Raw genomic sequence first — 24812 nt, 5'->3', positions numbered from 1 at the left:
GTTCAATCCCCAGTACAAAAAAAAAAATGCAAAATGTTCAATGATAAGCCAGAAAATACTCACGTTCTCAGTGGATAGTTTGATACAAGTGGAGTAATGTTCTGTGATCTGTGTGTTTGTGAATTTCGGTACTGTAGTGGAAGCATCAACACTCCTAAAGGGAAAACAACCAGACACTCTGGCAAGGACTCATGACACCATGAGTTCCCACAACCCAGAACCCATAAGTTATGAGACGCTGGGACCCACAAGCCAAGGACCTCCCAGGAGAGCCCACTCAGATGTGCACTGCTCACCTGCTGATGGGGGAGGCCAACAGGTGAGGCGAGTCGGCACTGAACTGCAGGTCCAGGACCCGGGAGCGCCTCCGCTGCAGCCGCTCCTTTTCATCATCATTCTGAGGGAAGTCTTCAAGGACCGGGGTGACAGGAGTACTGAGCGGGGCCTTTCTGGGCAGAGGCATGGGGCATGCCCGTTCCAAAGGTGAGGACGTACTGTGGGTGTGTCCACGGGTCTCTGAGGAAGAGCCGTTCACTGTGGTTGGCAGTGAGGGAACGAATGTCTGTCTGGGCCTGGGGGGACTTGATCTGGCTCAGGGCAGAGGCCCACCCCACACCCCAACAAGAACTCTGCCTCCAGTCTGTGATGCCAGACCTCAGAGGTGGGGCTTGGAGGTGGGAGGACAAACATCCCCTGCAGCTATTGTGAATCCAAGTACTGAACAGCAAATAAAGAGGGGACAGAACTGGGCGCAGGACGGTGGCAGAGCGCTGCCAGGCGTGTCCACAGCCCGGTGCAGGTGGATAAGACAAAGCTGCTACTTCTGATCAGCCTACAGGCAGGACTTCAGGGAGACACAGGGGCCTAGCAAGGCTGAAATACAGGCTACTGTCAGGCTGGGTTCCAATCCCAGCTCCTCCAAGTTCTGATGGGGGACAGAGGATGTCACAAATAAGTAAAACAAATAGAACATTCCAAAGAAGGGCCCACAGGTCCCTTGCTAACTGCAAAGGAAGTCTTTTACAGTGAACAATCAGCAGTCACCACGTTGACACCCTGAAGCTGATTCATCTCCTGATGCTGTACAACATGAAATTCAGAGAATCTTCCGGAAACACTCCAGCCAAAGTTGTTGAACCTAAATCTAACCAAATTTCAGATCTAACTTCCAGTTCATAAGGAAAACAGGGGTTGAGGAATAAGCTGAGCCAAGACCATGCAGATATTTAGGGGAAGCTCATGAAAGCAGAGGGAACAGCAAACACAAAGGTGGCACCGCATGGGCAGCGAGGAGCAGACCCTCCAGGGCTGGGGAGCAGGAGCACCAGTCAGGACAAGGGAAGGACAATTACTCACAGGCCATGTGGAGGAAGTGGAAAGGGATGGGACGTAGAGAAGAATAAAGTGACCTAACCTGGGCTTCCAGGGGAGCATTCTGGCTCCATGCAGAGGACAGACTGAGCGGGGAGTGAGAACAGGCAGCAGGAAGGAAGGCCAGCTAGGAGGCAACTGCCAACAACCAGAGGTGGCAGTGAGCTGAGCAGTGTCCCGACACTGGACAGCGTGTCCAGACAGGGCCAGCATGACTTCCTGACGGATTAAGTGTGGGGCATGAAGACCCAAGGCTAATTCTAATGTTGTTCTGAACAACCAATGAAACGGACTTGCCAGGATCTGAGAGGGAAGACGGAGAAGCACACTGAGGGCAGGGAGGGGGGCCGAGGCGCCAGGCCTGGCATGCTTACGAGGCATCCACTGGCCAGACGCTGGACAACTAACCCAGAGTCCAGGGAAAAGTCCCCAGTTAGATATGTGAAGTTGGGAGTCCTGAGCACACGCAGGGTATTCAAAGCCATGAAACCAGATGCTCACTGAAGAAGTAAGAGAAGAGAAAGACGAGCAGCGTCCAAGACAGACTTGAGAAAAAAACAGCAAGAGACGGGGAAGGGGCAACTACGAGGAGGGAGGAGAGCAGGAGGAGGGAGCCTTCTAAAGCCAGGCGAGAAGAGGTCGAGGAGAGGAAGGAGCTATGAGCTACGTCGATTGTGGCTGACAGGTCAGATTAAATGAGGACTCAGATGACCACTGTGTCTGCAACCTAGAGGTCACTGGACTGAACCAAGCAGTGCTTTTTTTAAATTTTGAGACAGGGTCTTGCTAAGTTGCTTAGGGCCTAGCTAAGTTGCTGAGGCTGGCTTTGAACTTGCGATCCTCCTGCCTCAGCCTCCTGAGCCACTGGAATTACAGGCATGCGCCATCATACCTGGCTAGAGATCTTGACATGAGCAGTTTTCCTAGAGAAAAGGGAAGAAGCTAGGGTGGATAGAGGAGAGGGTAGGAGAAGAGGAACCAGAGGCAGCCAACAGATGAGATTTTCAGGACTGGAAAACAAAGGAGGGAGGGAGGTTAGTAAAGGGGTCAAGAAAGCAATTTCAACATGAAAAACCACCACCAAACTCAACAAGGTAGAAAGAATAAAGCAAAGACAGTACCAGTTTTCTAGCACTACTGAAACAAACCACCACACATAGCCGGGCGCAGTGGTGCACACCTGTAATCCCAGCAGCTCAGGAGGCTGAGGCAGGAGGATACCAAGTTCAAATCCAGCCTCAGCAATAGCGAGGCACTAAGCAACTAAGTGAGACCCTGTCTCTAAATAAAAAATACAAAATAGGGCTGGGGATGTGGCTCAATGGTCAAGTGCAGTGAGTTCAATTCCTAGCACCAAAAAAAAAAAAAAAAAAGCCCACGTATTCTTCAGGTCTGGGGGTCAGAAGTCTAAAATCAAGGTATTAGCAGGGTGGCACACCTTCTGGAGGCTTTAATGAGGAATTTGTTCTCTTACATTTTTCAAGAAGCCTCTAGAATCTGCCTATATCCCTTGGTTCCTGGTCCCTTTCTTTTAAAAAAATATTTTTTAGTTATAGGTGGACACAATATTTTATTTTTAAGTGGTGCTGAGGATCAAAGCCAGTGCCTCACACATGCTAGGCAAGCACTCTACCTCTGAGCCCCAACCCCAGTCCCTGGTTCCTTCCTTTTATCACTCCAATCCCTTGCTCCTATCATCACATCTTCTCTGACTCTGACCCTTCTACCTCCTCTTATAAGGACAGTGTGATTACACTAGGTCCACCCAGATGACCCAGGGTCCTTTCACTTCAAGACCTCTAACTTCATCACATCTTCAAAGTTCCTTTCCACAGACATGGACGATAACACATTCACAGGGTCTGGAAACCTTGGGGGCATTACTCGCCTACAACACGGATATCACAAAAGGAAGGGTAAAAATGACTGAACGACATTCTCAAATACACAAAGGAGTGGGCTTTGTGAAGAGCAGAGCGAGTCCAGCCCCATCATAGGAGGGATGGCAGGGTACACATGCAGGAGCATGCAGGAGAGCAGGAGCATGCAGAAGAGCAGGTGCATGCAGGGGACACTGGAGCATGCAGGGGAGCAGGAGCATGCAGGGTACCGAGAAGCATACAAGGGAGCAGGAGCATGCAGGGTACACAGAAGCATGCAGGGGAGCAGGAGCATGCAGGAGAGCAGGAGCAGTGGTGGACCTGCCTCATTCTATCTTGATCGCCCTTATCTTCCCTGTACAATAGGGACAAGTAGAATCAAAAAATTTAGCAGCCAAGGGGAGGGCGGGAAGAGGGTGCTGGAGATCTGAGGAGAAGGGAAGGTCTGAGTAGTCAGTCATCTAGGAGTAGGAGAGTGAATGAACCAGGAAATACAGCATGACTGCTGGGCAGCTCAGGGTCCCCCTGAGACCACTCAGCAGGTCACAGCCCTGCTGTTCTCTTACCACTGCCCGGTGTGTGGAGGCAGGTGCCATCCTCAGGTGCGCAGAATAGGCCGAGCTTGAATTAATCAGCAGAGTGACCTTGTGGAGCAGTGTACAGAAGCAGGAGGAAGGCAAGGGGAAGGTGCCGATTATATGGACTGACAGGGAGGTAACCAAGGTAAAGAGGGGAACAATGGCGTGGCAAAGCTGAGGGATGGTACACAGCAGAAGCTCACAGGGCCACTTGATAAAAAGACGGTTAGAGTCAGGGGCATAAAAGAACATAGGCTAAAAAGACAGGGTGGTACTTGAGAAGTGGGGTACTTTCTGTGGGCATAGCTCAGCAGTGGAGCCTTTGTTTAGGATACACAAAGCCCTGGGTTTGAAACCCCAGTACCACACAGTGGCATGCCTGTAATCCCAGCTACCTGGGGAGCTGATGCAGGAGGATTGCCAAATTCAAGGCCACCCTGATCCACGGTGATCTCAAAACAAAAAAGGGCTGGGAATGCAGTTTAGTGGTAGTCTGTCCCTGAGTTCAACCCCCAGTACTGCCAAAAAAAAAAAAAAAAAAAAAGTCAGGTACTTAAAACTGAGGTGATGGGCTGGCGAAGTTATTGTTAATGACAAGATCTAGGGTGTGACTATGGTAGTGAGTGGCTGTGACCTACTGTATTAGGGCAGGCTTATGACCCCTGGATGAGAGAAAGATGAAGGAACTCAGAAGATGTTTCTAGGTGGGAAGTTTCCAGATTTAAAAATCAGAAGGCCTTGCTTTATCCCCACTTCATCACTGACTAGTTGGTGAAATTTTAAGCAAGCAATTGCTCCAAGAATGTACTTGTTCACCTCCCCAAATAAGACTAAGAACACAGAGCAGGCAGGGAGTGTAGCTCAGGGGTAGAACACTTGCCCAGCATGTGAAAAGCCCAAGGTTCCATCCCCAGCAACACACACCCATCTTAGCTGGTTCAAAATTGCTGATTCCGGGGCTGGGGTTGTGGCTCAGAGGTAAAGTGCTCCTCTAGCATGTGTTGAGGCATTAGATTCGATCCTCAGCACCACATGAAAATAAAATAAAGATATTGTATCCACCTATAACTGAAAAATAAATATTTTAAAAATATTTTTAAAAATTGATGATTCCAAAGTGATATACAATAAACATGAAATAGCTGCCCATGTGACGAGGAGGGAATAGGATTGATGAGTAGGTATAAAAGGGAATAAATACAAGAATCTCCCGGGCTGGGGATATGGCTCAGTTGGTAGAGTGCTTTCCTAGCATGCACAAGACCCTGGGTTCAATCCCCAGCACCACAAAGAAAAAAAAAATTCTCTTGGGCTGGGATAGTGGCTCAGTGGTAGAGTGCTTGCCTGGCATGTGTGAGGCCCTGGGTTTGATTCTCAGCACCATGTATAAATAAAATAAAGGCCCATCAACAACTAAAAATATATATATATATTAAAAAAACAACAAAAAAAAGAATCTCAGATGCTCCCCTGATGGCTTCCCACAAGTTGGAGAGTATAATTAATGTAACTATCACCTGCGTCCAAAACAAAAGTCAAAATAGAAAGGAGATAAGAAACATTTTTAGGGACAAAATCAAGAGTACTCGTGATGAGCTGGGAGCAGTGGTGCACGCCTATAATCCCAATGGCTTGGGAGACTGAGGCAGGAGGACTGAGGCAGGAGTGTTACAAGTTCAAAGCCAACCTCAGCAACTGAGTGAGACCCTGTCTTCCATTTAAAAATTAAAGGGGTTGGGGATGTGGCTCAGTGGTTAAGTGCCTCTGGGGTCAACCTCCAATACTTAAAAAAAGTTCTTGTGACTGTTTACATGTGGGCACTGCAGAGTAAGGAAGGGAACTGGACCTTGGGAGAGGAGATCGTAGCAGAAATAAAGAGGAAAACTTGAAAATTAGAAATATGCTTTAATTCTCCTAATCTTCTTTCGCTGATTTCTCTTTGCCTCTAACATGTATCCATCCATTCAATGCATCGTTACCAAGTGCACATACTTCCTGTGTTTACATCCTCATCTGTTTTCAACCCCTCTGGTCAGACTCCATCCTTACCACTTCATGAAAACAGTCTTGCCATGGTCAGCTGCAACACCCATGCTGTCAAACACTGTGGCACTTCTCAGGCCTCATGGCTCTTGAGACCGAGCAGCATTTGAAATACCTGATGATCCTTTCTTTCTTTAAACACTCTTAGCTTCTATGATACCACTGTCTTTTGAGTTTTTCCAGCACTTCTCCTGTGCAGTTTCTGAATGCTGGTACTGGGTGTACTCTCTACAAGGTTCTCCTAGTGATCTCACCTGCCCATATGGTTTTATGATCTAGACGGTGATGATGATACGTGTATGGATTTATTTCTCAGTCCATCAGTCACACCTCTGAATGCCAAATCCTTATCCAAGTGACTATGGATTCTTTGACTTCAGTGTCTCTGGGGTAAGTCACACTTACTATGTCCAAAATATTAATTTATTTCCAATCTTCTTACAAAGACCTTCCAGGACCTGCCCACCTGTCCAACCTCATTCACTAAGCTTAATCACAATGTTTTAGTTAGGTGCTAGTGAAAGCCAGGATCAAACTTCCCTGTTCATTTTGCACATGCTTCTGCCTGGAACACTTAAAATCTTTCTTGAGGGGCTGTGGATGTAGCTCAGTAGCATAGTACTTGCCTGCTTGCCTAGCTTCCATAAGGTCCTAGGTTCAATTCCCAGCACCACAAAGTAGAAGAAAACAAAAACAAAATTTCCCTAATCTACAGAAACCCCACACTGTTCTAGTCTCGATCACAGCACTAAACCTCATCTGTTAACTATTTAGCGTATTGTGTGTCTCCTAAACTAGAAAACAGATCCAAGAGGGCAGGGATCTTATCTGCTGTGTCCCTTATTCCAGCACCTGGCGCAAAGGGAGCGACCAATACTTTTGAATGAATGCAAAAACAAATGCATGAACGCTAAGCAAGAGCTTCCCAACGCTTCCATGAAACTAATTTCTAATCCAAGGAAATCTTTTTAACGGAAACACACCGAGCGTGGTGCAGGAGCCTAGGAACGAGCAGCTGGGTGGCCCGCGCGCCCCCGACGCCGGCCGACTCGCGTCCTGATTGGCCGAGCGCTCCCGCTCGGGCCTCCCTTCCCCTCCCTGCCACCCCGCGCCCGCCTCTGCCGGAGCCCGCGGACCGAGAACCGGGCTGAGAGGGTCCACACTCCCTCTCGGAACCGCCCGCCGCCTGCCCACCCGGACCGCCGCTCCGCGCCGGGCCTTGTCCGCCAGGCCTTGTCCGCCAGGCCTCACCTGGGCCTGGGGGTCCCATCTCGCCTCCAGCGTCTCCGGAACTGGGTTTAAATTGCGCGCGCTGAAACGCCCAGCGCCCAAACGGCCGTGTGACGTCACTAATGGGCGGGGCCTGCGCCTGCGCACACCGCTTTGGTCCGTCACGGAAAAGGGTGTCCGCGGGCTATACGGGATCGCGGCCACCTGAGTTGGCAGCCCGTGGCCAGCGCCCTGTGAGTGGACGTCAGGCGGTCCGTATGAGAACCTTCTCCTCCCCAGCGCTAGTTCGAACTGGGCACCGAGGAGCCAGCGTCGAGCAGGGCGGACACGGGCTTTGTAATGGGGAGGGAGATGACTGTCTCCTTGGAGACCTGTGGTGAGACCAGCAAAGGCAGAGAAGGGATAGAGCAGCTGTGGGACCGAAGTGAGAGGGACCCTAAGAGGCGCTTTCCAAGCAGGGAAAGGACGGAGGCAAAATGTGTGTGTAGAAAATGAAGGCCGTCGTTTTAATTCAGATTAAATCTTCCTGGAGGGCTGGGGTTGTGGCTCAGTGGTGGAGCGCTTTCCTAGCACGTGTGAGGAGGCACACTGGGTGCGATCCCCAGCACCCCATAAAAATAAATAAAAAAAATAAAAAGGTATCGTATCGTCTACAACTAAAAAATATTTTAAAAGAAAAAAATTCCTGGAAACCATCTTCTACTCCACCCCCCCTACAAAAAGGTTGGAGAGCTGGAGTGTAGCTCAGTGGTAGAGCTTGTGCTTAATTAGCATCAAGGCCCTGGGTTCAATCCCCAGCAACGGGGAAAGAAAAAAAAGTTGGAAAAGTTAACAGAGCTTAGTATAAAATGCTACGTGTCCATTGAGCTTCATTGAACCCCAAGAATGGTATTATAGGAGGAAAGATGGGACAATTCCCTCAAATATCCATAGAACACCCTATAACTTTTCTTGGGGAACAAGGAGAGAAATGTGCTGGAGATTGAACCCAAGAGCGCTTTACCACTAAGCTACATCCCCTGTCACAAGGCTTTACCAAGTTGCTGACCTGGGCTTGAACTTGCCATCCTCCTGCCTCAACCTCAGTCCCTGGATTATACCTGGACACCTAACCTATAATTTCTTATGAATCACACATATGGTGTCTTTTAGTATGTTTCTCCTCAAGGCTGCTAGTGGCATTCAGAGTGCAACAATTCTTGATGCGGGCACCCCTTACCTTCATTGTAGAACTGTTGAGCATCCCTGACACCATTTGCCCACTAAATGCCATCTTGCCTCTCAATCCTTTTGACAACAAAAAACACTGCACTTTGTCAAAAGTCACTTTTAAAGCTATTTGGTTTTTGTATGCCAGTGACCACTTTCAAATTTAGGCAGTGTGAGATAAGCAAAGAAAAGTTGACAGTGTTCTTCACCTTGTGGATGCCAGAGTCAGCACCCAAGAGTCATCCTGGATGTTGCCCACTTTCCACACAATCCATTATCCAGCTTTCATCTCCTAAAAATCTCTTTCAGTATTGGCCTTTCTCCTTTTCATCCACATGACCTTCTTGCTGCCCTACTCTGTCTGGCCTCCTCATTGGGCCCAGAGTGGTGTTTGCCAAGTATAAATCTGATCTGTCACTCCCACTTATTCCCCACCACTTCCAGAAGTCTAAAACCTTTGAAAGGGTCCATTGTCCTGGGAACTTCTGCAGGGGCCTCCAGGCCCTGCAGGGTCTGGCCCCCGTGGCCTCCCAGCCCCATCTTGAACCTTGCCTTCCTTGGTCCCTACCCTCCAGCCAACTGGGCCTTCTTTCAGACTTGCCCTCCCCATGCCCCCCTCACTTCGGGCCTCCCTATGTGCATTCTCCTCCTTTAACAACCTCATTCTCACCTTCACCCAGTTAGCTGTTAGGTTTCAGCTCCTGTCACTTTCTCATGGAGGCCTTCCCTAATACTCAAATCTCCTTACTGGAGGCTTCAAGAGAATAGTCCAGGGCTGGGGATGTGGCTCAAGCGGTAGCGCACTTGCCTGGCATGCGTGCAGCCCGGGTTCGATCCTCAGCACCACATACCAACAAAGATGTTGTGTCCGCCGAGAACTAAAAAATGAATATTAAAAAAAAAATTCTCTTGGGGCTGGGATGTGGCTCAATTGGTAGCGCGCTCGCCTTGCATGCGTGCAACCCGGGTTCGATCCTCAGCACCACATACAAACAAAGATGTTGTGTCCGCCGAAAAACTAAAATAAATAAATACTTTAAAAAAAATTCTCTCTCTCTCCTCTCTCACTCTCTATTAAAAAAAAAGAGAATAGTCCACATTGCAGTTTCCATGTGCTGGGTGACTTTCTTGTCTGTCCCCTCCAGACTGTCAACTCCATGGGGACAAATCAGTCTTTGTTCACCATTGTTTTCCCAGGGCTTGATGCTAACCTAACCCAGCAAGTATTTAAATGGGTATTGAATGAACCTAGTGGGACAAGTTTAAATCCTGGATTGAGGCCCTGGGTTTACCCCCTGGGCATGGAGTGCCATCCTGGGTTGGGCATGTGAACCTCTCTGGACACCATTTCTTCCCAGTCTATAAAATGGGGATGATCCCCCTTCACTGGATACTATGAAGAATTAGGTAATAGAGTCAACTCTGTGAGCATGTGGGCTCAGTATGTACTAGGGTCCCTGTTATCTCCTTTGCTTAACTGGTTCTCTCTGCTGAGCACACTTGAGGAAATAGTTGTAATCTTCAGGATGCGGGGCTGGGAGGGTGATAGGTGGCACTGTGGAACTAGCTTAGAGTTCTGGAGAGCAGGCTCTTGGTAGCCCACTAGGTGAGGCTGAGGCTGTTCTTGGTGATAATGGAGCCTCCGAAGCTGACTGCTTGGGGCTGGGTGCAGGGGGCAGAGCCAGCTTCATCCCAGGTCTCTGTGGGGCAGACACACCCCATGCAAGCAGGTCTTTCTTCCTGCTCTGAATGCTGTCTTTGTTTTGGAGTTAGGGCTATTGAAGGTGCCAAAAGATTGCAAGATTTATCAGCAGTATGCAAAGCTCAGTTCCTCTGTATAAAAGTGGCAGGCCCCTCCCCCCACTCGCAAGCTGCCAGAAAAGCGATGCTGGCGCCAGCCCTCTCCCACATTGTGCTCCTCTCTGGGATTCCCCCAAATACATGGACAGCAGCCTAAGTTTAGGTGAAGAACAGTGGAGTATCAACTGGCTACCTGAACAAGCTACCTTTTGGCTTCAAATTTGCTCTAACCAGCTGGGCCCTGTGGCACAGACCTGTAATCCAGCTACTGGGGAGGCTGAGGCAAGAGGAGCATAAGTTTGAGGCCAGCCTCAGCAATTTACTGAGACCCTGTCTCAAAGAGTAAAAAGGTCGGGCTGAGATTGTGGCTCAGCGGTAGAGCTCTTGCCTAGCACGGGCTAGACCAGGGTTTGATCCTCGGCACCACATAAAAATAAAGGCATGTCCATCTACACCTAAAAAATATTAAAAAAAGTAAAAAGGTCTAGTGATGTAACTCAGGGTAGAGGGCCCCTGAGTTCAATCCCCCCATACTAAAAAGAAGTTTGTGCTGCCTTTCCATCCTGTAGCTGACTTATATCACAATGTAGTTCCTGATTTAAACCATCAAGCACTGGAACATACATATAGTAGAAATGGCTTAGCATTCATTTTGGCCTCTATGCAAATGCCTTTAATTTTTGTATGCCATATGAAACTCCTGACCTCCTAAGACTGGACTAAGAATCAACAATTTCTGTCTTCTAGAATTTCCAAACAGAACTATAACTCTCTTTATCTTAAAGTTAACATGGCACTTTTTTTTTCTTTTCAAATCACTTTAACCCCTAAACCTTGTTTCATTCCAAAACCACTGAAAGCTTGCAAGGACAGGTACTTTCAAGACTCTGCCACCTCCTGAGCTATGTGACCTTGGAAAAGTTGCATGCCTCGGTTTCCTCATATGTAAAATAGAGGGGATAAAAGACCTGCTTAGTGGGGTCCTAATGTGAGGATTAAATGAATTACCAGATGTAAAGCAGAACAGTGCCCGGACCACTAGGTCAGGGCCAAGCAGTCCCATTAACTAGAAATGCTGTTGTATCCTGGGGCTCACCAGGTTTTGTTTCAGAATAAAGCTTAGCTTCCTAACTATCTGCAGAGGTTTCCCCTTTAATTGTGAAAGTATTCCCAGAGCACTACGGGTCTGTTCTTTTCATTACTACTTGTTTTTGTTTTTTTTGTTTCATGTACTCTATCTTGTACCTTCTGCCCCACCCAAGTTTTGCTGACTGATCCCTTTGTAATTGCCTGCCCACTCATAAATTCATATTTTCTTGTCTCCTGTTAGACTAGAAACAGCCATGTAGACCTAAAGATCGCACCTTCTTTCTACCTGGGTAGACTTCTAGTGCTTACATTGTTTGTAGCCACTAAGATCTTTTAATGTCATTGATATTTTGGTTTGGGCACCATGAAAATTAATAACCTAGATGTTCCTTACCATTTGAGTTACTCTTTCCTGGCTACTAGCCATGCCACTGGGAAACCACAGGGCAGACTGGTTTAAGGTACATTGAGAAATACCAGGATGTATGATGGAGCTGTCAGTAACATGAACTTCTTGGGAACAGACATGTAAGAATGCTGATCTGCTGAATGTATTATTGCAGATTTCAGTTTATACAGAAAATAGCCTCCTTATTGATTCAGAACTAACAGATCTTCCCTGGCTGGGTAGGAACAGCTTAACTTTTCCAAAACAACCACACCCACCACTACTTCTTAACGCCCCTCCTCAGGGTGCTCAAGGTTTTGAAACAATATCTCTTAGAATCAGGATTCTGTTGGAGTTGAACGGCTTCACAGTCCCTTCCTGTCCAGTCCTGGCAGTGGGCCTGGATTGTGATATCCCCCTTTTCAAAACCACAAACATACTTCAAGTAATCCCTTTGTCATCTTTGATGAAAACACAAAGGCATGACCAGAAAATTCCAGCTACACATGGTAGCTAGACCTTTCCATATAACACACAAGTGGCTTTTCCTCAGAAACAAAGTAATTGATAATTACAGAAAGAGTGCCCTCAGCCTTTAGAATGTCCCTGAGGGGTTTTAAAATGTTGCTTTCAAGGTCATAAAATGTTGGCACTTTAATTAAATATAGGAAATACATTATCTCAGTTATGGGACAAGTCACCATTAACTGAATATTTGTGAGTCAATGCTAAAATGATTTGGGCAGTACTGGAGTTTCTCTCAGTTCATAAAACAAACTATAATGTCATGAAAACAGGGTTAATTAAGAAAATGGAAAAAACATTTTGATTATATTTTCAACACAGCAAAGGTCTGAAAAATCAGATCGCAAAGTATGAGAAGCTGCCATCACAGTATTTGGGATAAGGTGGAATACCCTGGGAGGGAAATCCAGCTAATAGTTCAACAGGGACCCAGTTCACAAGCAACGTGTGGGAACCATTCACAAAAAGAGGAGGCTGGGATGGAGGTATTCTCTGGTTCTCTTTTGCTTCCAGTGTTGATACAGAAACACAACTTCACAGGATCTCAGCTCCTTAGCTACAAGATCCTCCTGTAACATCCAGTTCCCTGGACCTTCTTTGGGTCATGATGAAAGCTAAGTCAGGAAAAGACCTCAGCCCCCCCTAGATTAGACCCTGCAGGCTGCATCTATCCTCAGGGACTCAGGCACTTCTCGGAGGGTGCCTTACTCTATCCACAGCCCCCACTGGCAAGGTGAAGGTCACATACATATACACCAGTGATATATGTGAAAAGATAAACTCTTTAGCAGCCTGAGGAATTAGAAATACCTTCTTCCATTTTTGTGTTTTTTTTTTTTAATGGCCTTTACATTAAGGTGCCCCAGCCAAAGGGGCACAGGGCAGCGTTTTCACCTGGGTCAGAAGGTTGTGGAACTCTTCCACCGCCTGCTTGTGAGCCATGGGGTTAAGCACCAGGTGCTGGAAGAGATTGACAGGCTCAGCATTCCGAAATGTTTTCGGGATGGGGATGGTCAGGGGCAGGAAGTTATTACCAATGAGGAAATGATTGAGGGACCTTTGCTGGAGGCCACGGCCCAAGAACCAGAGGAGGTCCTGCAGCCTCTGAGAAAGCATGCTCTGCTGCCAGTCTGTCAGGGGCAGCCGCAGCAACAGGTGCATGAGTGCCGTTTTGAAGTGGTAGGGGGTTAGGATGGGGTGGGATGCCCCAGGGGGCAAGCTCTGGTGGTCCTGGAGACTCAAAATAATCTGTAGGCACTTGAGGTGACAGGTGTTCTCAGGGGCAAAGCGCCCTACCAGCTTCAAGAACAAGTGCTCACAGGCTGCAAAGGACTCTGGCCAGTCCACACTGGTGAGCTGCTCCTGCTCAGAGGCTTGACTCACCAGGTAGACCAAGGTATCTTCCCGCTGCACCCCCAAGATCAAGCTGATTGACAGAAAGCGGCCTGAGCGGTAATCCAGCCTGATCTTACAGGAGGTGGTAGACAATGGCAGACTGAGTTTAAAGTCATACTTATGGGCCACCAGGGCCCAGGCATTGCCCACCATGTTCCGGAACCACTGCACAGTCTTGCACACATCCAGGTGCCTGCCAGTGCAGAGAGTTGCCTTAATGGAACTGCTACACTTTCCCAAGGCCACTGAGTGATCCTTGTGGTGGTGGACAAGGCACAGCACATCCCCCAGGAGCTTCTCACGCTTGCACACACATTCAGACTCCACCAATACACAGCCACAGCGACGGCCAAGCGCCGGATCCCTCATCTCCAGGACAAACATGGTACCCTCTGGGGGAACGATGGGCACAAGTATATCAAATTTCTGGGTTTCATGGAGGGTTCCCCACTTCTCGAAGGCAGCCCCAATGCCCAGGCAGTCCTCCAACTGTGGGTGAGCCTCCCGGCGGCTGAGTGCCCGACAGGCCTCAATGAGATCATCCACAAAGCTCTCCACGAACTCGCAGGTGGATGGCAGGTCCCGGATAGCATTTTGGATATAGTGTTTGTAAAAGGATTCCAGGGTATCCTGGGAGGGGAAGTCGGTGAGCCAGTTGTAAGAAGTGACAGGCACAACACGCACTTCCTCCTCCTCATCGCTGCTGGACTCAAAGGCCGGTTCATGCTGCATGTTCTGTCGCAGGAACTCAAAGATGAGAAAAAGGCAAAAGAGGCCAGCATTCCACAGGTTCCCCAGCAGCCAGCCCCAAGGACCCTCCTGGCCATTGGCCTGGAATGGCCACCCCGCAGTTTTCTTCCCCAGCACTAACTGATCACTGGACGTATCTCCTCTCCAAAAGCTCTCTGCCCTCTGCTTCTGCTCGGCCGCTCGCTTTCTGTCTTCAAACTCTGTCTCTAACTGCCGCATCTCCTCGCTCATTCGCTTTTCCATCTGCCGACTCCTGGCAAGTGTGTCCAGGTCCATCCGGTCACTGACCATCAGGGGGTGGTGTACAATATACATCACTGCCAAGAACAGCAGGCTTATCACAGCCATGGAGGCTTCTGCATCTGGAGAAGTGGGAGGATGGGAGTCAGTGATGATCTTCCAGAGGCATCTCTCTCCAGCGCATGCTCCCCAGAGCCCTGGTAACCCCAAATCCTGGAAGTCAACTACTCAGGAGGAACAGAAAGCTCACAGAGCCAGGCTTGGACAGAGCAAGGGTGGTCTGCCTGGGAAGAGGTTTGGGAGAAAGGGGGACAGCAGGATGTGCCATTCAGTCTCTCTGCTGCTTTCCTTCCACATGATGTGGGTGGTATTTAGGCTTCCGGTGGGCAGACAAGGGACTGTTTCATTCCAATGTAGGATGGGGAGGGGGACCCTTGTGGTGGGGTGGCCTCACCCAACTATTCATCAGTCCACCTTGGGCACCAGAGATGCCCTGCTGATCCTAGAGGCTCCCTTCCACAGACAGAGGGCCCTAAGTCGGCCTGGCCACACCTTTCCTCCTACAGCCTGAGGCCCCAGCTGTAGCATCCCACTTCCTCTGTGACTTCACAATGCTCATGCTGCTTACCCTGTATCATCGGACCACTCAGCCTCACCCTCTGACCCACTGGGCACCTGGAGGCACAATGCTACCAGCTCTTTGCTGCTGTGCCCTCTGAGGTCCCCAGAGGGGCTGCCAGATGCCCCATCAGTGCAGCTCCACTGCTCAGTCCAGGAAACAGGCTCAAGGCCCTGACAGCCAGCCCGGGTAGGTTCCCCTGCCTTCCCACCCAACACCCAAGCCCAAGAGCTAAGGGACTTACCAGATTCATGAAGATCTGTGCCTCCCAGGTGCCTAGGACGCCGAAGCCTGGTGCGGGGCCCTCTTCCCTTGGGCACTTGGCCTCGCTTTTCTCACCACCCTCTCCAGGAGCCCTGAAAAACTTACAGGTTATCTGGGGGCTCTGACCCAAAGTGGAGCCCTCCGACCATTGATGACTTCTCCAAATCCACGCCCAGAGAATTGTATGATCGACCTCTCGGAACTAGACCGAGGACCCATCCCTTCCCTGGGTTTCAGCCGGGACTTGGGGCCAGGTTGCTCACCGTCGTCGGTGTCAGCAGGAACACGGTCTTAAAGAGACAGGGCGCCTCCACCGCCCCTGCCTTCTTCCTGGCGGGGTGTGGGCTCCCGATTCACCTCCCGGACCACATGCCGGAGAGGTCCCGCTCCCCGCTCCCGGCGCACTGACCATGCCTGTCCGAGCGTCCGCGAGTCTGCGCACGGCGGGCGCGGGCCACCCCAGCCCTGCCGAGCGGGCTCCGAGGGCGCCGGCCCGCCGCAGCCGCTCCCGCCGCCGGCTCCGCCCCGCCCAGCCCTGCGAGCTGCTCCCCGCCCAGGCCCGCGCCCGCGCCTGGGGATCTCCGCCGGCGCACGAGCTCAGTCGGCCGGCTCCGGGGGCTGGGGAACAGCTGGGGGACCGCAGAGGGGCTGCAGCGCCGCCCGCTGCCGCTTGGCCTCTCTAGGTGGCCAGCGGGCACTGGAGGGTCCGCAGTCAGACTCACTCTGCTCAGTTCGTGGAGTGAAACTCGCTGGGAGTTAGGGGTGAGGATGGTGGTGGCGAAGCTGCGGATTGACGGGAAAGCCATTCTCACTCCGGCCAGGCTCTGAGTAAAGTAGGACGCGAGATGGTGTTTTCAACTCCCAGCCCACGCCAGGCGCAGGTGTCTTTCCCCAGCCCCTTTCTCTTTCAAAGTGACTCTCAAGGAAGGACTAGAGAGCCCTGGTCTGGTCCTTTCATGAGAGGCACTTTGAAGCTTGCCACTCTAGCCATCTTGGAGGAGGAAGCCTAAACCAAGCCAGGGCAGTGGCCCACGTCTGTAATCCCAGATACTTGGAAGGCTGAGGCAGGAGGATCACAAGTTTGAGGCCAGCAACATAGCGAGATACTCTCTTGGGGGAGGAAAGAGAGAGAGAGAGAGAGAGAGAGAGAGAGAGAGAGAGAGAGAGAGAAGGCATGTAACAGTAGGTAGTACAAATTACACCATCATGTATAACTATAATGCACGAATAAAATAAGGAAAAAAAATAAAAATGAAAAGGACCGGGGATGTAGCTCAATTGCAGAGGATTTACCTAGCATGTGTGAGGCCCTGGGTTCAATCTCCAGCACTAGAGAGGAAAAAAGAATCCTAAACCTAGGGGCAGCTCTGCTGATGACACAATTATATAAAAGAATGTAATAAAGTATGGAGGCTTGGACACGCTGTATCACTCATTAAGAAATGCCAACAGGCTGCTCCAGGTGGCCCACACCTGTAATCACAATGGATCAGGAGGCTGAAGCAGGAGAATGTCTCAAAAAAGGCAGGGGTGGGGGCTGGGGTTGTGGCTTAGGGGTACAGCCCTTTCCTGGCAGTAGTAAGGCACCAGGTTCCACCCTCAGCACCACATAAAAATGAAAGTACTGTGTCCATCCACAACTAAAGAAAAATTTTTTTTAAAGATGGAGGATGTGGCTCAGTGGTTAAATGCCCTTGGGTTCAATCCCTGGTACCAAAAACAAATATATACATAAAAACATACCTACATACAGAAAGAAAAAAAAAGAAACCCCCATGGGCAACAGGGCTGGGGACTTGTGTAGTGACAGAACACTTGCCCAGCATACTCAAGGCCCTGGATTTGCAAACCCAGTAAAGGGGTGTGTGTGGTGGGGGATCCATGATGAATTTCCTTAAATGGATTTGCAGAGTATCAGAAAAAGCCCTCAGTCTTCCTGTCCTTTGTCAGCTGTCTGAGGAGCAAAGGAAATGATGACCACTATATACTAACTGAAACCAATCAGCTGAAAGACAGGTCAAGTTCCAAGTCTCGTTATCCCGGGCAATGCAGAGGGAACCTCCACACAACTTGGATAGAATTTCCAGAACTACTGACTTATCTAATTGTGGATCAGGGCCTGGGGATGTGGCTCAAGCGGTAGCGCGTTCGCCTGGCATGCGTGCAGCCGGGGTTCGATCCTCAGCACCACATACAAACAAAGATGTTTGTGTCCGCCGAGAACTGAAAAATAAATATTAAGAAATTCTCTCTCGGGGCTGGAGATGTGGCTCAAGCGGTAGCGCGCTCGCCCGGCATGCGTGCGGCCCGGGTTCGACCCTCAGCACCACATACCAACAAACATGTTGTGTCCGCCGAAAACTAAAAAATAAAATAAATATTAAAATTCTCTCTCTCTCCCCTCACTCTCTCTTAAAAAAAAAAAAAAAAAAGAAAAGAAAAGAAAAAAGAAATTCTCTCTCTCCCTCTTTAAAAAAAAAAAAAAACTTAAAAAAAAAAAACCGTGGATCAGGATAGACCCTGCTGTTTGACATGACTGAAGTTCCAAAGTTTACTTTTTTCTAAACTTGAATGTTGAAGCATGGATTAACACGTCATTACTGAGTGGTACTGTGGAAATTCTGTTATCTTTGCAATTATGACATGACAGTGTTGGGATGACACATTTCATAGTGTCAATAACAATAATTTTTAAAATATGTTTAAAAATGTGGGCTGGGGCTGGGGCTCAGTGATAGAGCGCTTGCCTACCATGTGTGAGGCACTGGGTTCGATTCTCAACACCACATTTAAATAAATTAATAAAGTAAAGGTCCATCGACAATTTAAAAAATATTTTTTTAAAAAAAATGTGTGTTCGGGCTGGGGTTGTGGCTCAGCGGTATCACGCTTGCCTAGCACATGTGAGGCCCTGGATTTGATCCTCAGCACCACATAAAAATAAATAAAATAAAGATATTATGTCCAACTACAACTAAAAAGTAAAATATAAAAAAAATTAAAATGTGTGTTCAGCCAGATATACTAGTGCACACCTTAATTCCAGTGACTTGGGAAGCTGAGGCAAGAGGATTGATCACAAGTTTGAGGCCAGACTCAACAACTTAGCAAGACCTCTTGAAAGAAAAGATAAAAATGGCTGAGGAGGGCTGGGGTTTGGCTCAGCGGTAGAGGGCTCGCCTAGTGTGTGCGATGCCCTGGGTTCGATCCTTAGCACCACATAAAAATAAATAAAACAAAGGTATTGTGACCAATTACAACTAAAAAAATAAATATTAAAAAAAGTGGCTGGGGATATAGCTCAATGGTTAAAACACCCAGGGTTCAATCCCCAATACAGGGGGGAAAGAGGGGGAGGGGAGAAGAGATGAAGTTGGCTGCTATACCGAATTAATGATTCTAAGCTAGAAAACTAATTCACTTAAATATCATACTTAAATTTTTAAAAAAAGCCCTCTAGCAGCAGAGATTTCTTATCTTGTTCTTTGGTGTTTTTTTCTTCTTTAGCCTGACGTGAAGCAACTGTTGGCTTACTCAGTGAGATAATCGAATAATTTGGACTCATGTGTGCTGATGGGTGATTGTACGCTCATGCCCTTGGTCATTCTAACACTTTCACTCACTGTGGTGGCTATCTACCCTTATTAAGCAAGGAAATATGGTAGTTTTCCCCCAAATAAATTTATTTGCATCATTTTAAAAAGTAAGTGCAGAGTTGAAGTGTAGTTCATGGTAGAGTGCTTCCCTTGTGTGCATCCTGGACTCAGTACCCAATACTACAAAAAAAAAAAAAAAAGTAAGAACATTAAAGGGTGCCCAGAAAGTCCCTGTGTAATAGCCTTGTTTCTGTTTGCCTGCAAAATCTAAAATTTTTGAAAACTATAAGTCTTTTTGAGTGAGAACAGTTGTTCAAATACTAGATAATATTGGAACATCAAAAATCAATTTAGAACAGAAGGCTAATAATGTTCCTAAGCTCTTGATTAGTGAAAAGATGTTATAGACACTGCTCAATTGTTGCTACTTATTCCAGGAGACAGTACAGAGTTTTCAGTTAATGAAGAATCAGCCATGCCCAGTTATCCCACTCCTCAGTTTATACCTAAGGACTTAAAATCAGCATACTACATGATGTAGCCACATCAATGTTTATAACAGCTCAATTTGCAATAGTTGAACTATGGGAACCAACCTAGGGTGCCCTTCACCAGATGAATGGATAAAGAAAATGTGGTACATTTACACAATGAAATATTACTCAGCTGTAAAGAAATTATGGCATTTGCTGGTAAATGGATGGAACTAGAGACTATCATGATAAGTGAAATAAGCCAACCCCCAAAAAACCAAAGGCCTAATATTTTCTCTGGTATGCAGATGGTGACTCATAATGGGGGTGGGTAAAGAAGAATAGACGTTCAGTGGATTAGACAAAGGAGAATGAAGGGAAGGGAGGGGTGGGAATAGGAAAAATAGTAGAATTAATCAGACATAGCTTTCCTATGTGCATATATGATTAAACGATCGATGTAATTCTACGTCATGTACAACCAGAAGAATGAGAAGTTATACTCCATATATGTATAGTATGTCAAAATACATTCTACTTTCATGATAACTAATAAGAACAACAACAACAAAAAAAAAACAATAAAATAAAAAAAAAAGACTGGCCACACCAAGTGTTGAAAGGATGTGGAAAACTAGAGATCTAAAATCCTGGGAGTAACATAGTCACACTGGAAAACAATTTGACACATTTTTAAAAGAAAAAAGAATTAGACACGAATAATGTGGATGAAATGATTAAGGCTAGGATATTTCAAAGAGGTTGAAAGTATACCACTTCAGTACGACCTGAGGTGGAACCTACTGCATGTGTTGCAACTGAAAATTTATGTGGAGCAGAAAAAGGATTAGATGGAAAATTTACAAAGATTGTGAAAATGTAAGGCATTTAAAACCTACAGTGCACTGGGCATACACCTGTAATCCCAGAGGTTCATGAAGCTGAGGCAGGAGGATCACAAGTTCAAAGCCAGCCTCAGCAACTTAATGAGCTCCTAAAATATTAGGGACACCTGTCTCTAAATTTAAATATATATATATATATATATATATATATATATATATATATAGAGAGAGAGAGAGAGAGAGAGAGAGAGAGAGAGAGAGAGAGAGAGATGGGATGTGTAGCCGGGGATGTGGTTCACTGGTTAAGACCCCTGGGTTCAATCCCTGGTACAAAGAAAAACAAAACAACAACAACAAAAACCTACTCTGGTATTCCTGTGCTATTCATCAGCAGACATTGTGTGGGAATTATCTGAATCCACCATGTGTTCAGTGAAGCACTAATGTTAATGGTGAATTTTGTTCACACTCAGGAGGTGAGAACCATCAGTTCTGTGAGGCAGAGTAGCTGGACTTACTCTATGCCACATCAATTCCGTGGTTTGGCATTGCTGAAGTTTTATTTTCTGGTGGCGCTGGGGACTGAAGCAGGGTCTCACACATGCTAGGCCAGCACTCTACTCCTGGGTTGTACTCCCAGCCCTGTTTTTTGATTTAGTTTTGTCTTGTGTTTTTAGTTCGAGGCTGAGATTAAATGTTTTCTAAATGAGAAGAACTACCCTCAACCACTGTTACCAAACACCAAAGGGCTTTGAAATTAGTTTTTCTTGCAGACCTGATACTGGTTCTTAATGAATTCAACCTAAGATTACAAGGCAAAATGGTGCTTATGTGTGAAATGCATACTACGATGAAGTCACTTCAACAACTAAGTGTGTTTTATGCACAAGCAACATCAAACTGGCAAGCTACTTAAAACACTTCCAATGTTGGCAAACAAGAAGTGAGATCTCCATTCCCAGTTAACTGCAGCAGATACATTTTCTGAGCTCAAATTGCACAGTTTATCAGAAATCAGTAGAAGTAGAAAGGACAGTTCCATATTTCAAAATTCGTCTCTGTGTGTTTGAGGAGCTTTCATCTAACTTTCAATTAGAAATGTTTAATCCACAATGCAAAGATATACTAAAGGGCAAAAATGGAGAGAAACTTGAATGATAAAATGTTTGCCAAGCTGAGTACAGTGGTACATGCCTATAATCCTAGCGATTTTGGAGGCTGAGACATACAGTGTAAGTTCAGAACCAGCCTCAGCAACTTAGGGAGGCTCTAAACAACTTAGAGAGATGCTGTTAATAAAAAATAAAAAAGGATCTGGGCACAGTGGTGCATGCCTGTAATCCCAGAGGCTCAGAAGGCTGAGGCAGGAGGATCGTAAGTTCAAAACCAGTCTCTGCAACAGCAAGGCACTAAGCAACTCAGTGAGACCCTGTCTCCTCTCTAAATAAAATACAAAATAGGGCTGGGGATGTGGCTTAGTGGCCGAGTACCCCTAAATTCAATCTCCTGTACCCCAAAAAATATAATTAAAAAGGGCTGGGGGGCTGGGGTTATGGCTCAGCAGTAGAGCCTTCGACTTGCACATGGGGAGGCACTGGGTTCGATCTTCAGCACCACATAAAAATAAATAAAAGATATTGTGTTCACCTTTAAAAAGGCGGGGTGGGGGCTGGGTATGTAACTCAGTGGTTAAGTTCCCTGGTACCAAAAAAAAAAAAAAAAAAAAAATCCAAACAATGAATATGTTGAATTAATTGCTTGTGGAAAACCATAATCATATGCTTGTGGATTAATGTAAGTACTTGGGGGCTGAGGATGTAGCTACGAGGTAAAGTACTTGCCTAGCATGTGTGAGGCCATGAGTTTGATCTCCAGTATGTGAAAAACAAATAAGTTCTTGGCAGTACCTATCTGTATGAAAAGACATTTTCAAAGCTTAATCAAATCTCATTATAGATCAGTATTAGCAGATGAACATTTACAATCAGTTTGGATGACAGGAAACACACACATCAAACCTAAATTAAAAGAGATTTCTGTTCTTATTTGGAGACTCAGATAAAATATTGCTCAATTTATTATTGTATTTTGAATTTTAATAATAAAAATATTGTGCAAATTTCGTCTCATTATGTACATACCTACATAATATTCTTCATTCTGCCTCTTGGTCTATATTGGGGCTCAGAAAAAAAATGTCCCAAAATATGGAACTTTGATATGCTGAGTAGTTTGAGCTAATGGACATTGAAAGACCTCTGAAGCAGCCTTAAAACCAAGGTCTCTATAACCTCTCCTGTCTCATCCCTCATCGGTCATTCTCTCCCCTAAAGCAAGTCATAGAAACCAGAATTCCTCTTTTCCAACTTGAGCCATAGAAACTATAGAGGTCTGTTTCTAAAGTCAGCCATAAGACCTGGAATGCTTACTCTAACTATCTCTAGTCTTTCTGTCTCAAGCTGGCCATAAGGAAATTCCCTCACCTACCTTTGTCCAATAGCAGGTCTCCCACTGAGTAGGCAAGAAGAATCTGAACAGACAGGCTCTGCTAGGTTTCCCCACCTGTCTGGTTACTATTAAATTATATCCTTCTTGTTGAATGTGTAGGAATGCCTACACATCAGGCACTGCTTCATTGAATTTATGCATAAAAATAAAGTGGACATTTTCCACACGTGTCTTTGGATCTTTACTCTAAGGCTCCCATATCTCGTAAAGGTATGATTAACTAAATAAATTTATGCTTTTCTCTTGTTAGCTTGTCTTTTGTTAGAGGCACGTAGGCCATTGAACTTTAATGAGGAAAGGAGTCATTCCTCTTCTCTCCCAGACTTATAAACATCAAAGCATTCACTCTCCAGCCATTTATAGGAAAAGTGAGCTGACTTTGGCTTTTTAAATATCAAAATGTACACATTTGTCACAGAAAATTATTTTTACTTTTGGTACTTGGATTAAATCCAGAGCTGCTTAACCACTGAGCTATATCCCCAGCCCTTTTTATTTTTTATTTTGACACAGAGTCTTGCTAAGTTGCTTACAGCCTGCCAGGTTGCTGAGGCTGGTGTTGAACTTGTGATCCTCCTGCCTCAGCCTCCAGAGCCACTAGGATTACTGCCACCACCACACCAGAACAGCAAAACACATGTATTGTATAAATGCCTACTAGAAATTTGAGGAACACTTCTAGATGTGGTTTGTGCCATATTTCCAGAAAAGTGCCCCATTGAAACACCAGTGTTCAAATGAACTTAATGAAATTTGCACTGGGCACCGGGATGCAAGCCTGTAATCCCAGAAGCTCCAGAGGCTGAGGCAGGAGGATTGCAAGTTCAAAGTCAGCCTTAGCAACTTAGCGAGGTCCTCAGCAACTCAGTGAGACCCTAACTCTAATTAAAATACAAAGTAGGGCTGGGGATGTGGCTCAGTGGTGGAGGGCCCCTGAGTTCAATTCCCAGTAACCCCCCCCAAAAAAAAATCACCCTTAATCAAGTGGTTTGGGTTAGGACTCCTGGAACGAATACTCAAGCTAGGTGATTGATGAGAGTTTAATCAGAGACATGAAAGTTTCAAGGGTTAGGAAAACTGAACAGGGTGGGCATATGTCTTGACATCATCCAGTGGGGAACTCACCTGGGCTGGGGTGTAAGTGGGAGGGGGTGATGTATCACCAGAACTTGAAGAACATAGTTACCTAGACAGGGTGTACAATAAGAAAAAGTGGTCTTCAGTTGGAAGACCAGAATGCCCGTCAACCCCCTAGGACCACAGGAAGAGAATGGGTTCTCTCAAGCCCACTCCTATGCCCTGCTGAGCCTCTCAGTAGTCAAATCCAGACGGAACCACTCCACGCAGAATTCCTGGATCGGTGCCCCCAGGCACAGGGCAGGGAAAAGAGGGCGTAACCTAGAATATAGACCATAACCTACTGTGTGAAAGAAAGCAAGTTAGGAAGGGAGATGCTTCATCTAGTGTGTGTATTTGTGTGCACGCGTTATATGCCTGGGTTAAAAAAGCTTTGAAGGGTGGGTCCTAAAATGTTTCAATGGTATTCTGAGGGTGGAGGGGTTGATTGCAAGTGACTTTTAAAGTTTTTAGTCTTTTTTTTTTTTAACTTTCTGCTTAGCACTCAGTAGGTCCTTTTTCCACATACAAAAATAAGCATTCAGTGTCCAGTTTCTGAATGGGCTATGTACCCAGGGCCCTCGCGCGACTTCGCTGCAGTAGCACAAAAAAGTGTTTTCCAAAGAAACAGACGCGCCCTCGACAGCAAGTTTACCCGGGACCGCAGTGAGGGTTCGTGCTGGGCGGCGCCCTAGCGGTCCGCGCAGAGGGGAAGGGCTCCTTCCCACTAGCTTTCTGGGCCCTTGCCCCAGATCTACTTCTGTCGCCGCAGTCCCCACCACCTTCACCCTCCCTCCCTTCGCTCCACCTGCAGGCGCTCCGCCGAGGGACCGCCCCCACCCTTCCAGGACTCGTCAGTCAACGCGGGCGAGTTGGAGGTTCGCAAAGATCCG

General features: G+C 47.0%; 2 protein-coding genes across 6 annotated transcripts in view; both read right to left on the bottom strand.

Moving 5' to 3' along the window:
* The window catches only part of NCAPH (non-SMC condensin I complex subunit H), a 43024-nt gene extending 27351 nt beyond the window's left edge, over positions 1-15673 (bottom strand). The window contains exons 1-4 of one of the 4 annotated variants that reach the window (XM_081264988.1): positions 15645-15673; positions 15362-15473; positions 297-516; positions 64-154 (exon numbers count right to left, since the gene is read on the bottom strand). In XM_081264988.1, the coding sequence (XP_081121114.1) occupies positions 64-154; positions 297-463 (258 nt within the window). In that variant the 5' untranslated portion in view covers positions 464-516; positions 15362-15473; positions 15645-15673. Of the gene's footprint in view, positions 1-63; positions 155-296; positions 535-3817; positions 3836-7123; positions 7367-15361; positions 15474-15644 lie in introns of those variants that run through there. The other 3 variants (XM_081264989.1, XM_081264987.1, XM_081264990.1) reach the window with 3 other exon arrangements.
* Positions 10785-15772, bottom strand: ITPRIPL1 (ITPRIP like 1). Of its 2 annotated transcripts, none has more exons than XM_081264992.1 (2): positions 15645-15772; positions 10785-14620 (listed from the first exon to the last, which is right to left on the bottom strand). In XM_081264992.1, exon 2 carries the CDS (start codon positions 14604-14606, stop codon positions 12966-12968), a length of 1641 nt encoding a protein of 546 aa, XP_081121118.1. In that variant the 5' UTR covers positions 14607-14620; positions 15645-15772; the 3' UTR covers positions 10785-12965. The 2 variants fall into 2 exon arrangements, with proteins under 2 accessions (XP_081121118.1, XP_081121117.1); XM_081264991.1 differs by lacking the exon at positions 15645-15772 and adding an exon at positions 15362-15473.
* Positions 15773-24812: the final 9040 nt, after the last annotated feature.

This window comes from Spermophilus citellus, assembly GCF_964194105.1.
Source record: "Spermophilus citellus genome assembly, chromosome: 13".
Taxonomy (NCBI): domain Eukaryota; kingdom Metazoa; phylum Chordata; class Mammalia; order Rodentia; family Sciuridae; genus Spermophilus; species Spermophilus citellus.
Note: the sequence above shows the minus strand (reverse complement) of the source record. Positions and strands in the feature narration are given on the sequence as shown.

Coding starts and splice junctions, on each gene's coding strand:
- ITPRIPL1 (XM_081264992.1), bottom strand. CDS start 14,606: ATGGCTGTGATAAGCCTGCTGTTCTTGGCAGTGATGTATATTGTACAC.